Source organism: Clarias gariepinus, chromosome 10 (assembly GCF_024256425.1).
Source record: "Clarias gariepinus isolate MV-2021 ecotype Netherlands chromosome 10, CGAR_prim_01v2, whole genome shotgun sequence".
NCBI classification, from domain to species: Eukaryota; Metazoa; Chordata; class Actinopteri; order Siluriformes; family Clariidae; genus Clarias; species Clarias gariepinus.
This window is the reverse complement of record NC_071109.1, coordinates 24024491-24038277: the sequence shown is the minus strand read 5'-3', so window position 1 is coordinate 24038277 and position 13787 is coordinate 24024491. Positions and strand designations below refer to the sequence as shown.

The window sequence follows — 13787 nt, the reverse complement described above, 5'->3', positions numbered from 1 at the left end:
TTGTAAATTACAGTGCCTCTTGTCATGGTATCATCAGACGTACGGCAATTTCATGCTGCAAATCAACACAGACAATTCAAAAAAAAAAAAAAAAAGACAGAGAAAAAAAGATTATTTTGTGAGACCCTGATGACTCAGATAATAACACGCTAAGATGATTATAGAAGTATTGTTACTTTCTTCATTGTGTTAATTTAATTATTACTTTCTTCATTAATTATAGACACATTTACTTTTACACTGATTACAATTTATGAAAAGCATTCATTTTGCAAACGCTACTGCATTTTATAAGACTATAATCATGTCTGTGATAAAGAAACTGTCTATCTAGGCAGAGAAACATGATCTGTGAATAAAGGTTCCAAAAGCAGGTAAAATTTACCTAGGCTGGACTTTCCCTTCCTCAAGTCCAGACAACACTTATTTTTTCACACTTACATCTCTGGGAAGTGCTTTACTACACCTCAGCAGGAGCCTTTACATTAACAGCAATGTGCTCAGATTTTATGATTATAATTCTCAGTCATAAACAAAATCTCCCACATTCACCATCAGTAACATTATAAACTAAAAAAAACATACGCAAGCAATGATTAAAATTTTAAAAAATACAGTATTCGCTTTGTCAACTCCAACGCAAGGGAACATGAGGATTTTTATTTTTTTTATTTGTTTATGTATTTTTATTATTAAATGTTTAATTAAACTTTTTTATTATATATTTTTTTGTATTAAACTTTTCCATTTTAAAATATTCAATCGAAATGTGCAGGAAAAAGGGAATAAAATATGTTATGTCATGTTACCAAGAAACTGCTACACCATCTTTCCTGAAGACTTCCCCACGTTAGAAAGAGAGTTAAAGCCATTCCATTACTTTTAAATGTTACAAAGCACTGGAACTGGAGACTTCCTCCAAGATGGCTGAATATACTTGTCTGAATACTTGTCCCTACAAAAAGCTTTACCATATCAACAATTACTCATGTTGTGTAATATATTTTTGTTTTTCGTCTGCCATAAAAGTCTCTTTATATGTTGTTACTATGGAAACAATAAAGTATGAGAGGCATTAAAGTCAAACTGGGACTTTTGATTGTGCAGAATAACAGATCAAATTTATAAGAGTAAAATGACCTTTTTTTCTCTATATGACCCCCTAGGGTGAATCCACCCAATTATAATGCTGGATACCATCAATGTAAAAAGTTTCCCATTACACCAGAGGCATGATTGGCCTGCCTGCTTCACGTCTAAAATGCTAGACTACGAAGAACCCATTTAATGTCCTAAACTTAGCAAGGAGCATGGTCACGACTATACAAGGATTGTGGCAATAACTCCCAGCCGAGTTCCTGTTATGTTCAAGTGGTGTTTATGAATGATTGTGTGAACAGATCCCACAGACCGATCCATCTCTTCCGCAAGTTGGTGAAAAGTTATCTGTTAATTTCCAAAGATCAGGCGTTTCACTCAATGAATGTTCTTGGAAATGGTTGCATTGGGCTCCGAGCCAGATCAGCCAGGATCGTTATTCACGGACGTACAGCCTTCTTAAAATGTTTGCACTATTCAAATGTTTTACTTGGACCAAGAGTCTTATCATACTGCACTTGAAGGCTTTTGTAAATGTCCATCATTTTTACCTCTTCATGAGAAGAAATTCTAACATAAATCCCGGTTTGACTTGAACAAGCTGGAACTACCACCAGATCCGCTGTTATAGAAAATGTATCAATATCTTCTGGCCAGTCAAATTGAAAAAACATAACAGAATGGATGGTACAATCCCAAAACTTTTTTATTGTATCAAAAAATATGCAATAATTCACACATTCTATTCACGTCATCAGCTGACATGTACCTAATAAGTTAAAGTGGAAATACATCACTCCCAACATTTGGCTGGCAGCGGTTTTAGGTTATGTAAAAGACAGCTGGTTGCAGCTTGTCTCTTAATAATTGTATCAATTATTTGGGTAATTATATGAATAACTCTTATTTAAACACTTATTTAGCAATAAGTATAGTCTGTTTTAGCGTTGCGGGATTAGTTTGAGCATAGTCAACAGAACCCAAAATGAACTTAATATTTAAGGGCTGAGATTAATAGTGATAATCAAGGCTGTGGGAAATCGCTGTTTATGCGCTTAAACTCTCAAGATATATATATATATATGTAGGTTTGGTTACTACCTATCTTATGGGTTTTAGTCTATTTATTAAATAATTCATAGAATTAAATGACAAATATGCTTAACTATCTCCCACAGTCCAAAGACATGCAGATTAGACTAATTGGCTTTCTCCAAAATTGTATGTAGACTGGTGTAGACTAAAAATGGTATAGACTACCTCATGCTCAAAGTCTCCTGGGATAGGCTCCAGGCATCCAGTGATCCTTTATACAGAATAAAATGGTATAGATGATGAATGAGTGAGATGATACCATAAGCCATTCCCAAGAAACCTCACAGTGGATGAATTAGTCAAACAAATATTTGTTGAAGGTCCTGCTATCTCAGAATAAAATGTATAATAAAGGTCCTGAAGCAGCAATTGTTTTAAACCCCATTGCAGTGTTTCATACATCTTGTCATGAGATGTATAGATAACTCTGTGATAAGTCTGTTGCACTGCATGACATGAGAATAATGATATTTTCAGATGCCATAAATAGGCAATTTTTTGATACCGCATAGCTAAAAAAAAACTGACAATAGCAGTTATTGTTTGCTAACGAATCACAGAGCACAAATCAGCTCTGCAGCAACGGATCAAATTAGCATGGTTTAGCGGAACTACTTGACTTAATGGAGCTGGCGAAAGAACACAGACTTGTCTCTACACCTCCAAGATTTGCTACCATCTGTTCCTTTGTTTACACCTCACCGTTTCCATGGCAACGACAGGAGGCAGGTAGAAGTGGGAAATAGTTCGACTATATGGCTAGACTCCATTACTGAACAGTTCTTTATAATGAACTTATAGAGCACAAAATTTATTCTAAGGCAAGGGCTGAAAATAGAAGCGCACTTTTAGTGGGTGTTGTGGTTGGAACTTGTGATAGCCACAGTCATATGTTTTTCGTGGAGAGTGTGGAAGTTCACAAAATTCTGTAATAGCTTTATCTACCATGAAACAATAGTCTCTTTTGCCCACCGCATTTTTCTCTGTTGGCATGACTAATATTTAACTTATTGTATTGATGAAAAAAATATATAATAATATTAACCATCTTGCTTGTGGGTCTGTGCATTATTCATGCTTTGGATCTAAATGGTGCTATATTGTTGGCAATTATGGAGAATATGAATAATGTTCATACATTGTCTTTCACAGTTTATATGCATATACGACGATAATGAGGCTGTCTATTGTGAAGAGGTGGTGAGAAAGATGCCGATCTCACAGGTCTCGGTTGCTCCGGGCCTGAAGAATTAACAGGTGCAAATCACAATGCATAAAGGTGACATGGATTAATCTTTCAGCTTGTAGAATTTGAAGCACAGAGCCTTTAACTCATGAGAGCTAGATCTCATCTGTTTTCCAACCTTGCAAACACACCCAGACGTGGAAAAGATGGATCGGAGGTGAGAATCACACAACAGATGAAAATAATTAGGCCCTACTTGGAGGACAGATTTAATGAGGACAGCTTTAATGGGCAGGCAAAGAAATCACTACAGTTGAACATGACTATGTCAATAGAAAACCAAAAGAAAAAAAAAAAATTGCATATCAGCACTCAACATTATATACATTCTTTTTTTAATATATAAATATTTATGGAATTGTTTGGGTTTGTTTTGTTCTACTGTGATGTTTCTACGTAAACACAGCAGTACTACTTAATAAGTAAGGCAAACGAGTGTTTTATCTTTACATAAGTAAGATTTAAGAACTTGATCTGCAAGAAAACAGAAAAAAACATATTTTTTTGTAATCGAATAAGGATTACAAAAAAAACCTCTATGATGAATAATTTTAATAATTTATTTAGTACCTGGTATAGAAAAGTGATGAATGATCCCTTAGTCAGAACAATGTTTTTTTATTATCTAATCAACCGCAGGAAACAGGAAACAAGTACAAAACAAGAATTTCAAGACAACAGATAAAAATGAACTGGTAGGGCTACAGTGCAATCTCTTGTCCTCATTAAACCAAAAATTCTGTCATGAAGTGCTACAAACTGTTTCTGGACCTTAATGACACACTACAAATGTTCTCATTTTCAGCATGAAGTAAATAATTTTTCTCAATTAGTAATTTATAGCCTTTTGTTGATTTTTAAGTTTTAAATTTGTGTCAAAATGAAAAGCAAAATAAAACGCAAAAAAAAAAGAAAAATTTTAAATCCTGAAAGTATTTTACATAGTAAGACATTTAACAACAAATTAGGTTTCTTGCTTCAACCCTGATGTCACTGAAACTTGGCACTCAAATGCATAGAAAAGTTTGCTCATTCTGAACAAATAAAATATTTTAAGTGTTCAACTGCCCTAATGCACTTAACAGAAGACTGTGAAATCTGTCAGATCTGCGTCAACGCCATATGTTCATTAAAAACCTGCTGCTCATTGCTGAGGGTAAAAAACTATTTTTTGAAATGTTTTTTTTAAACATTGCATAACACAGAAATCCACAAAATATCTCAAGGTACATCTAAGGCAATCTGAGTTCAACTTCGGCAGAGAATTCAACTATGCGGTTGAACAAATTTGACAATTCAACAGTACAGAACAAACAATCCATACATTAGAATGTTTTTTCAACCAGAACAAACATAATACATTGAGATGGAAATGTTCAAGTGGACAGTAGAGAGGGGAGTGAAAAACTAGACGCTCTTTAATGCTCTTTGATAGAGTCCCAAACTGTAGAGGTCTGTTTGTATTGCATACGAGAAGTCTTGGAATCAAATCTTTTGGAGCAGTTCGAGCTGAGGCATCCTCGCTGCGCCCGCTCACACATAATTTTTCAGCTGACAGCACAGATTTCCGTTCCTTAGTTTTAACTGCCAAGTCGATTCATGACTAGGTCTGGAACTCGAATGGTATTAGCTTAGTTTGTTTATTATTTCTTTTCTGTTTTTTTTTTCCCCACTAATTAGGACTGAGCTGAAGAGAGTTAGTATGCGTGTATTCATAATGTTAGTCCTCAGAGATGACATCTATGTCGTCCGGGCTGCCCTGCTGAGTAGCTACTCTCCAGCGATTGACATGCTGGTTTCCTTTTCTCTTCTGCTGCAGATCGGGCGATTCCTCTTCCATTTTCTGCCTCTTGTGCTTGGTTCTCCGATTCTGAAACCACACCTTAACCTTTAAAAGAGAAAAAAAAAAAAAAAACATCATTATATAGAAACATTTCTTATGAACATTATACCGGGTCTGTTAGTTAGATTATTTATTGCTGTGGTGAAAGCATTGATTTTTGGATTGAATAAGCCATCATAAATCATCAGTAAGTCATTAAGAGCAAGTAAAGGTACGTGTACGAGTTTTATATATGATAGGGGTGTAAATGGAGATAAATCCATTCTGGCAGTTTAAAAATTGCAGACAATACAAAAAGTTGAACAAATAGAGAATATTCAGTGTATGTTGTCACAAAGGTGTTAAAAGGCTTAAATAGCAAAACATTGTTTAAGTCATAAGAAAAGCTTTTGTCTTGTTTTTAAAAAGCGCTATAAATCCAACTTTTTCAGTTTTTTTAAAAGACATAAATCAGCCTGCCTTTGTGTTTGTGGCATTCTAAATACACAATTTAGTATCAACAATATGGTAGTTGACTTTTTTTTATACAGCCACCTCATGCTTTGTGTTTAGTGAATCACCAGCAGAAAATTGGAATGATTAAAATGTGTTGCACACAAATCATTCTCAATGAGGACCATGACAGACATTGAAAGCAAAACCAAAAATTCTGTTAACAATGAATCAACAACCTGCTCCTCTTTCAGGTTCCATTTCACTTTGGTAGCACTTCAGCTCTACCACAGAACCTTTTTCAAAAGACCATAAAACGCACTTATGTCATTCACAGCAGCTACTATTTTGCCCAAACGGTTGTTTGCTTTAATGATCACATGACAGAAAAAAGCAATGTGATATTTCTTTTATTATTATTAAATGGTTTCTGTCTCATTCAATGAAACATATTTAAGGAAATTAGTTGGCAGATTTAGTATATATCCAAAAATGCAGTTTTACATGTTTTAGATCAAAGCCCATCATATGTTTTATACAACAGCTTAATCTCTTCATATTCTCTTCTTTTTCATACACTGAGTGTGTGAGAACATTACAAATAGTGCCACAACACAAGTAAAGTGTTAAGGATTTGTCTGTTCCTGCTAAAACTAAGCGCTTTTATCTTAACGTTATCTTCGTCTGTAAAGTAAAAAGGACAAGAAGTGAGTTGTTCCAGGAACATACTTATATGATTATCTTCTTTAAAATTTATTAGGCTTACATGTTAAAATGCCTCTAAGCCACCCTGACTCAACTGAAATCACTGATCTGTTGCAGATCACCAGCAGCACTTGCGTCAACAAGCACGTGAGTGTAATGCAGATTGTGAAATCCAACTGTAAATGCATGCTGAATACATGTCTTGGCATTCTTTAGACCCAGCCCAGAGTAGTGGAGGATGACTGACTTCCGTCCTGTGATGACATGATGTAGGGGTAAAAAAAAAAAAAGTGCGTTGATGGGAATGCATGTGTTCACTAAATCCTGCCTGCCCAGTGACACTGAATGTGTCTATGTCCATTTTGTGTGTGTGTGTGTGTGTGTCTGTGTGTGTTTGTTTGGTAGCTATTGAGTCTGTCACATTTTATCTATCTTACCTGGGTCTCAGTAAGGCAGAGGCCATTGGCCAGCTGCTTGCGCTCAGCACCCACAACGTAGTGATTCTTCTCGAAAGCACGTTCCAGTCGCAGCAGCTGCGAGGGGGAGAAGGCCGTGCGAATGCGCTTGGGCTTGCGCGAAAATGGTCCATGGAGCAGCAGGTTTTCCGGGCTGCTGTCTTCACCTGAACAAGAGAGCATGAAAGATGTACAGGATGAGAGATGTTTAAGCAACGTAGTGAAATACCCTCATATAAGTTTTGTGGTTTGTTAATAGTCAGATTATATTGTCATCATGTTTGTCTGTTATCTGCTAGTATGCATGATCCTATTTGAACTAATATGAATTATATCATCAGTAAGAAGGCTGATTACAAAAAATACAATCTTAATTAATTATAATATATAATAGAATTGGTATTATCACATAATATTTTTCACCCTATAATAAAAGTGGAATATGCAACTGTAATACGAATTTCAGAATAGCTAATATCGGTAGCCAGTGTTAACCATATTCACTCAGGTAAATCATGCTCGAATGAGTTTGTTTCACAGAAAGGGACGGCAGTCAGATGTATTTTTCCATCACGCACCGTCACCCTGATTTTCATACAAATGCATGGCTGTAACGTCTCAATGTCGAATCCTAAGTAAATATCTTAGCATGAAAAGATGCAAAAACAATTGTTATGAATTTTGATAGGCAGTTAAGCAAATGTAAAACCCCCACATTTTGTCTCATTTCTTTCAACATAAGGCTATAGTAAAATGCGGTTATTATCAGTTCCGTGGGGTGTGTGACCTTCATCCCACCGCAGGCTGCATCTGGCAGACCGAGTCCATATGCCGTTTATTAAAAAACACACAGAAGAGGCGAAGCATTTTTCATAAACAAATGGATCTATAACTCATAGATGGGATGTGTCGGCCTTGAAAAGAATATTTAGCAAAAGTGCCACCGCAGGCACGCACAAACAAAGTTTGTCCCATCGGAGCGGTTGAAGCCTTGGACAGTGCAGGCCACTGAGGTGGGATATGATAAGCTATTGTTAATAAAAAACTAACCAAAATGTATCAGAGTGCAGGTGTGCTCCAACAGATGCTTATAATCAGCATACACATCTTCTGAATAGATGCTATAACTTCAACCACATTGTTGGAAATTACCTAGGCATACAAATAAGGTTAGAGTGTATTTAAATCCTCATTATGCCTTCACCTGTTCACTTTTATAGTTTTATTTTTATGAGTAAGTACAAAAAAAAGAAAGATACACGAATTTGGAATAAATTTTGCTCCATTAGATCTTAATCTAATTAAAATAGATGAATTGTTCATTTTTAATATTAGTTTAATATTGTTTGTTCTTCATGGGTGGTTTTACTGTGTGCATACATGCAATAAATGTAATTTAATATAGAGGACGTTTGTCACTTTAGGCATTAGAACAACTATAAAGATGTTCCAGTTTTCAATATAAAAAAGCCCTAATGGCATCTACAGAGGGTGAAAAGTGGATTACCATGAAGCTGCTCAGACCCGGATTTCATCTGAATCTGAAGACAATGCGTCTGAAAGGATTCTTTCAGACAAGCGTTAAGCCATGACAGGGAAACAATTTAATTTCAAAGAGCCTCTCAACTATCCTAATGATATATTCTCAGCAACTGTGCATGAGAAGACTAAAGAGTTGGTTTGAATGTACCATGTTCAGATTTGCTAGTTTGTTTAGTCTTATGATATCTTAGAATAATTACAAATCCAGAGGTCCGCAAAGTGGCAAAAAAGGTATACACGTTACACTGTTTGCTGACGGGTGCATGTTATCTACCACAGAACTGTTTTCAGCTGGAGTACTGAAAAACCCTTTTGAACATTAGAGCTAAAAATGCAATTTACTATTGCCTGGCAAAGGGGAAAATGTAAACTGCACAACAAGGTCAGAAAGTGTAGAAAAGTCTCCTGTAACTCCTATGTGCTCTGAGAAGGAGCAGGAATAAAAACAGTGATTTACAACAGTCGCTATTAAAGCCATACCCTAACCACTGAATAAAATGCTTAGATATAAATTGGCTACTCTTATTCTGTATAGTATTCAGACTGGCATCATCTCTATGTGTGGCATCACCCTGCATTTTCCTTCGAGAGAGCTGGTGGAACATAGTGGCGGGTAGTGATAGAGATTCAGGCCTCCTGAAGAGCCGTCAGCCCCTCCGGGGGTTTGGGCTCAAACAGTCCCTGGCCTATCCATGGCAAGGATGCCCCCGCCATGAGGAAAAGGAACCAGATGGCACCCAGATCAGCTTTACTAGCATTCCCTTGGCACAAACAAGCTTGGTCTTGTCAGTACTGCTCTCATTAAAGGCAAGGAGAAGGGTGGCATACAGTGGGAAATAAAGACACACTGGATCATTTGGTCTGCGACCACAGTGCAACAGCCGCCAATTTAGCCCCAAACTCATAGCACCCCCCAACCCCACCCCACCCTTAGACTTCAGCACAGTTTAAATCTGAATAAAATTTAAATACTACCTGATTGCACACTAAAGTAAAATTAAACGTAAAAACCTATTGTAGAAATATTAAGTTTTAAGTGACTGCTATATAAGTATAACCACCAAGCATAAAAATTTCAGACTTGACAAAAATAACAGTTATACCAACAAAAAAATTATTCATACTGCCTTGTTTTATTTTTTTTTTTGGAAAATTAATTAAGATGAATAAAATCTTACTGGTCACTGGATAAGAATAAAACTTAGTATCTTTATTGTTATTGTACAAAAAAATAGCTGTAAATCATTTCAGTGAATCAAGCTGTGAACCATTTCAAAAAATGTTTTGTTTGTTGATAGCACTAAAATAAGGCTTCCTTGAAAGTATGAATTAAAGAAAGGATTTTTTTTGTGCAGCATTAACTTCCTGTGTATATTAAGGTAATATGATACCACAAGAAGTCCGTGAATGAGAGTAATTGCAAATAGAGACCGATCTGTTTCTCCAGTCAAAAACAACACAACAGTTTGCTAGAAGCACCCATAACACAAATCCTTGCCCATGTACAACAGCAGGATAGACAAGGATCCTGTTTACATTGTGCTGCAAGAGAGATCTAAGGACACAGACACATGGTTTTTGCTCATTCAGGAAGTGACTAAGTTAAAATACTATATACACATTAGTGCTAACAAAAAAAGTGACACTCATGATAGGTAATCCTTTACCACTCAATCCCCTCGGCTATATTTAGTCTTGTCCAAACAGTGGTTGTCTAGGTTATTGGACACCATCAGTGAGTGGATCATCCCTGTCCATAAACAAAGAGAGTCTATCTGAGTCCCCGGATCTGAGTAACAGCGACAACAACCTCAGGCTTCCACCAATTACCTGAGTCCCACGCCCCTAGGGTCTTTGGCTGAGCCGAGTGCGTCACCCGGCACACCTGATGTGGCTGAGCTTTCTCATTTCACCTTGCATAAAGGATAGCCATATCAGACGCAGCAAGCCTGTTGCTTTAACAAATTGACTTGTAAGCAAGACCACCCACAATCAGGTATAGGCACTTAACGTTCACAGTAAAATGATCTGAATACACCTAAAGAGATATAAAATATCACAGCAATGACTGTAAAGTTTATGGAGATAATCTTGTGTTTTAGAGAATAATTTAAATATCAGTCATTTCATGCAAAAATACTATAATCTAATCACCATCTTTCACTGAATTATTCACCATGTATGGCAATTTAATCATCCATATTTTCTTATTACAAAGGATTCTTTTATTTAATATTATTTATATGTATAATTCGCTTGTTACTCTTCTGCAAGAAAAATTTAATTCGATTTTTTTTTTTTTACAAAATCGTTGCTTAGCTGATAATTTATAATCGTAACTGATTATTAATAATCGTAACATTATCATCTAGGAAGATGAGGACTATACTAGAGATTAATAAATCTTGTACCACCCCTATGCTCTGCCTTCCTTATTATTACCCTTATATCAGTAAATGTCTTATAAAATCTGAAATAACAGAAAAGCAAATCTAGTTTTCAAACCACTAAATATTTTCATATTTAAATAAATTATTTTGTCTATAAGTACAAGTAATAGAGTTCGTTTGTGCTAGCTGTCAGTTAATACAAAAGCTTGTAATTTAACACTTCTGACTATTAAATAAATAATTATAATAATAGTCATAATAATAATAACCAGGAAAGTAAATCTTCACCCAAAAATATATATCACAGTTTACAACAATTAATCAATTGTATATTTTATATTTGTTTATTTATTTTGAATTTGTTGTTTTTGCTTAATGAGTTCTATTTCTACTGTAAAATATTTTATGACTTCTTTCAGGTGGGGTTCTTGTAATACAGAACTAGTCATCCTTAACCTATTTCTACTATTTATAAATGTTTATTTTTTCTCATAAAAAGTAACTTTCTAATAAAAAATATGATCATATAGATTAATAAGCAATAAGCAGTCATGCATATGTCCCTTTCTTTTATTTTTTTGAAGCATTGCTGATTGTTAATTCAAGCGGGTTCAAATAGATTTAATAAATTTCCCTACAAGCCCCACACGCTTATCATTTCTTGAGTGTGCGATCCTTCACATGAACGCGCGCGTACGCACGCACGCACACACACACTCACGCACTTAATTCACGTATAGAAGAGTGTTTTATTCTCCTGGTGGGATGACACGTGGTCGAAACTATTTTAAAACTACGCCTTATCGCTGAGAATCTTTTTTTGTTTAGAAATTAGGCTAAATAAAATGTACAAAAGCAAGCGTGTCGTGGATTGGTTTATGTTATTACCATAGGAAAATAAAAGAAATCTGATATAGGCATAGCGCTTGACTAGAATGCGCATAACATTTTCTGTGCGGTTTTGTGGCCTGGATAGCTCCAGCATAAAATAACACACCTGTTACTGATACATAAGATGCAAAATGGTGTAGAAATGAGGGTAAAGGCTTTCAAAATGACTCTAATAATCTCATTTTCATACAGCTCAGATGCTCATGCTTAAACAAACAGGTAAAGAGCTTGTATGATATAGATGCCAGAGTGTCACAGTTAGTCTATTTGTTTTCTGTGAGTTAATACTGACCTTGGAAGCGGTGTCCAAGGTATCGGTTTCTGAGCACCCAGGGGTAGAAGTGCAGGCTGTCCCGCTGGTGTGGGCTGAAGAAAGGCTGAGTGGGAATGGGCAGGTGCCGCAGCGCGAGCGCAGAGTTGGCCGAGTGGGATCCCGGATCCGGGAACATCATGTCCGCGTTCACGCTCCCGTACAACGTCCGGGCCGAGTTCTGAAAGCAGCTGCCGAACGGAGCCGGATGCACAGATTCGGTGTAGCGCAGAGCCGTGGGCCGAATCGGTTCATCTCCAGCGCTGGAGGAGTTGGAGTCTTTTCCGACCAGAGATTCAATCGTAAAACACTTTTTGTGCTGGAACATTATTGGCACTGAAATGACAGGTTCAGGATAAAAACAAATTCCCCGAGCGCGTTTCCAATACAGACAAACCAGTTCTGAGGGAAAAAATACTTAAAAATTAAAATTAAAATTAAGAATTCTCCTATCAAATTTCCACAAAATGGTTTCTGAAAGTAATCAGAGTCTTTTTGCAATCCATAACTTCATGTACGCGACATTCCTCACGCGCGTCCGAAACCGGGATGCAGCTGCGCTCGGGCTTCTCTAAAGTCCAAATCCGGACAGCTCTCTGATATTGACCTGACAGTGTCAGCTAACGTTCATTCAAATATTAACGCAGCATTGGGATGCCGCGACAACACTCAGTTCAGGTAGTGGTCACACCGTCTGTTTGCTTCGGCTGACAATCTAGGTGGAACTTCAAGAGCGCGGAACACCGTGGTACACTGATATGATCGATGATCAGACAGCTTTTGAGCTCCAGCCTGTCACTCACTCACTCAGTCACTAACCTCAATACCTGCTCCCCGCTCTGCGCGGTGTGGTGCGCATGCGCAAAAGCAGCCAAGCAAACGCTAAGCGCACAGCCATTTTGTTCACGTTAAATCGTTCCGTGTCATATGTCAGATACTTAATAAACAGAATGAAATGTTCATATTTGAGTTGATTCATTATTCCTTATATGTTACACAAAATAACCCACGTGTATAAAAACGAAGTTTCATAACCAATATTTGCAGGGCGGGAGCGGGGGGGTCTGACAGGGTCTGCCACATCTGATATTATAGGCTACTTTCGATCGCAGGATGAAAAAAAAACGAAAAGTTGCAAATATTATGTCTCACAATTTACTTGACGGTTAAAGTATTTCATAAGACCAATTCATTTCTTATGATAAACTGTTTAAACATTATATAGGATATTGCAAGTAAACAATCACATTGGTAGATTATACTAGGAATATTTACATTTTCTTTCTTAATTAACTTAATCCCACAGCTGGTTTAGAATTTAAATGAAAAGGCCTTAAAGTAATAGTATAATAGAATATTACATTATTCTATTGTTATAATAATATAATAATATAATGAAATTATATTTTACATAAAAGTAAAGTAAAGTAAGTAAAGTTACATACATTTATTTTAAGATATAGATTACAGGTAAACTGCAATACGCAAAAAAAATCATGAGGCTGACAAGTACCAAACTTTGACCAAAATGTTTTGATTTATATAGTATATCTTTATCTCAAAAGCCTAAATTGAACCTTTATTTGCAGTGTACAAGTTCATTGCATCTAAAGAATAGACGGGTTAAAACGGGTTGGCCTACTATAAACTATATTAAAGCTGTGGTTTAACAAAGCAGATGACACTTAATTTATTTGGAGATGCGCACCAGCACCTCATATCATTTGCCTAAATGAACGCTTTACATAAAGTTCACCGTTTAATATCGCCGAATCTTATT

The 13787-nt window shown here is 36.2% G+C and overlaps 1 protein-coding gene across 1 annotated transcript; it reads right to left on the bottom strand.

Moving 5' to 3' along the window:
- Positions 1–4041: 4041 nt before the first annotated feature.
- Positions 4042–12786, bottom strand: emx3 (empty spiracles homeobox 3). Its single transcript, XM_053506282.1, has 3 exons — positions 11990–12786; positions 6857–7041; positions 4042–5327 (listed from the first exon to the last, which is right to left on the bottom strand). The coding sequence occupies exons 1-3, from the start codon at positions 12333–12335 to the stop codon at positions 5160–5162; spliced, it is 699 nt and encodes a 232-aa protein (XP_053362257.1). The 5' UTR covers positions 12336–12786; the 3' UTR covers positions 4042–5159.
- Positions 12787–13787: the final 1001 nt, after the last annotated feature.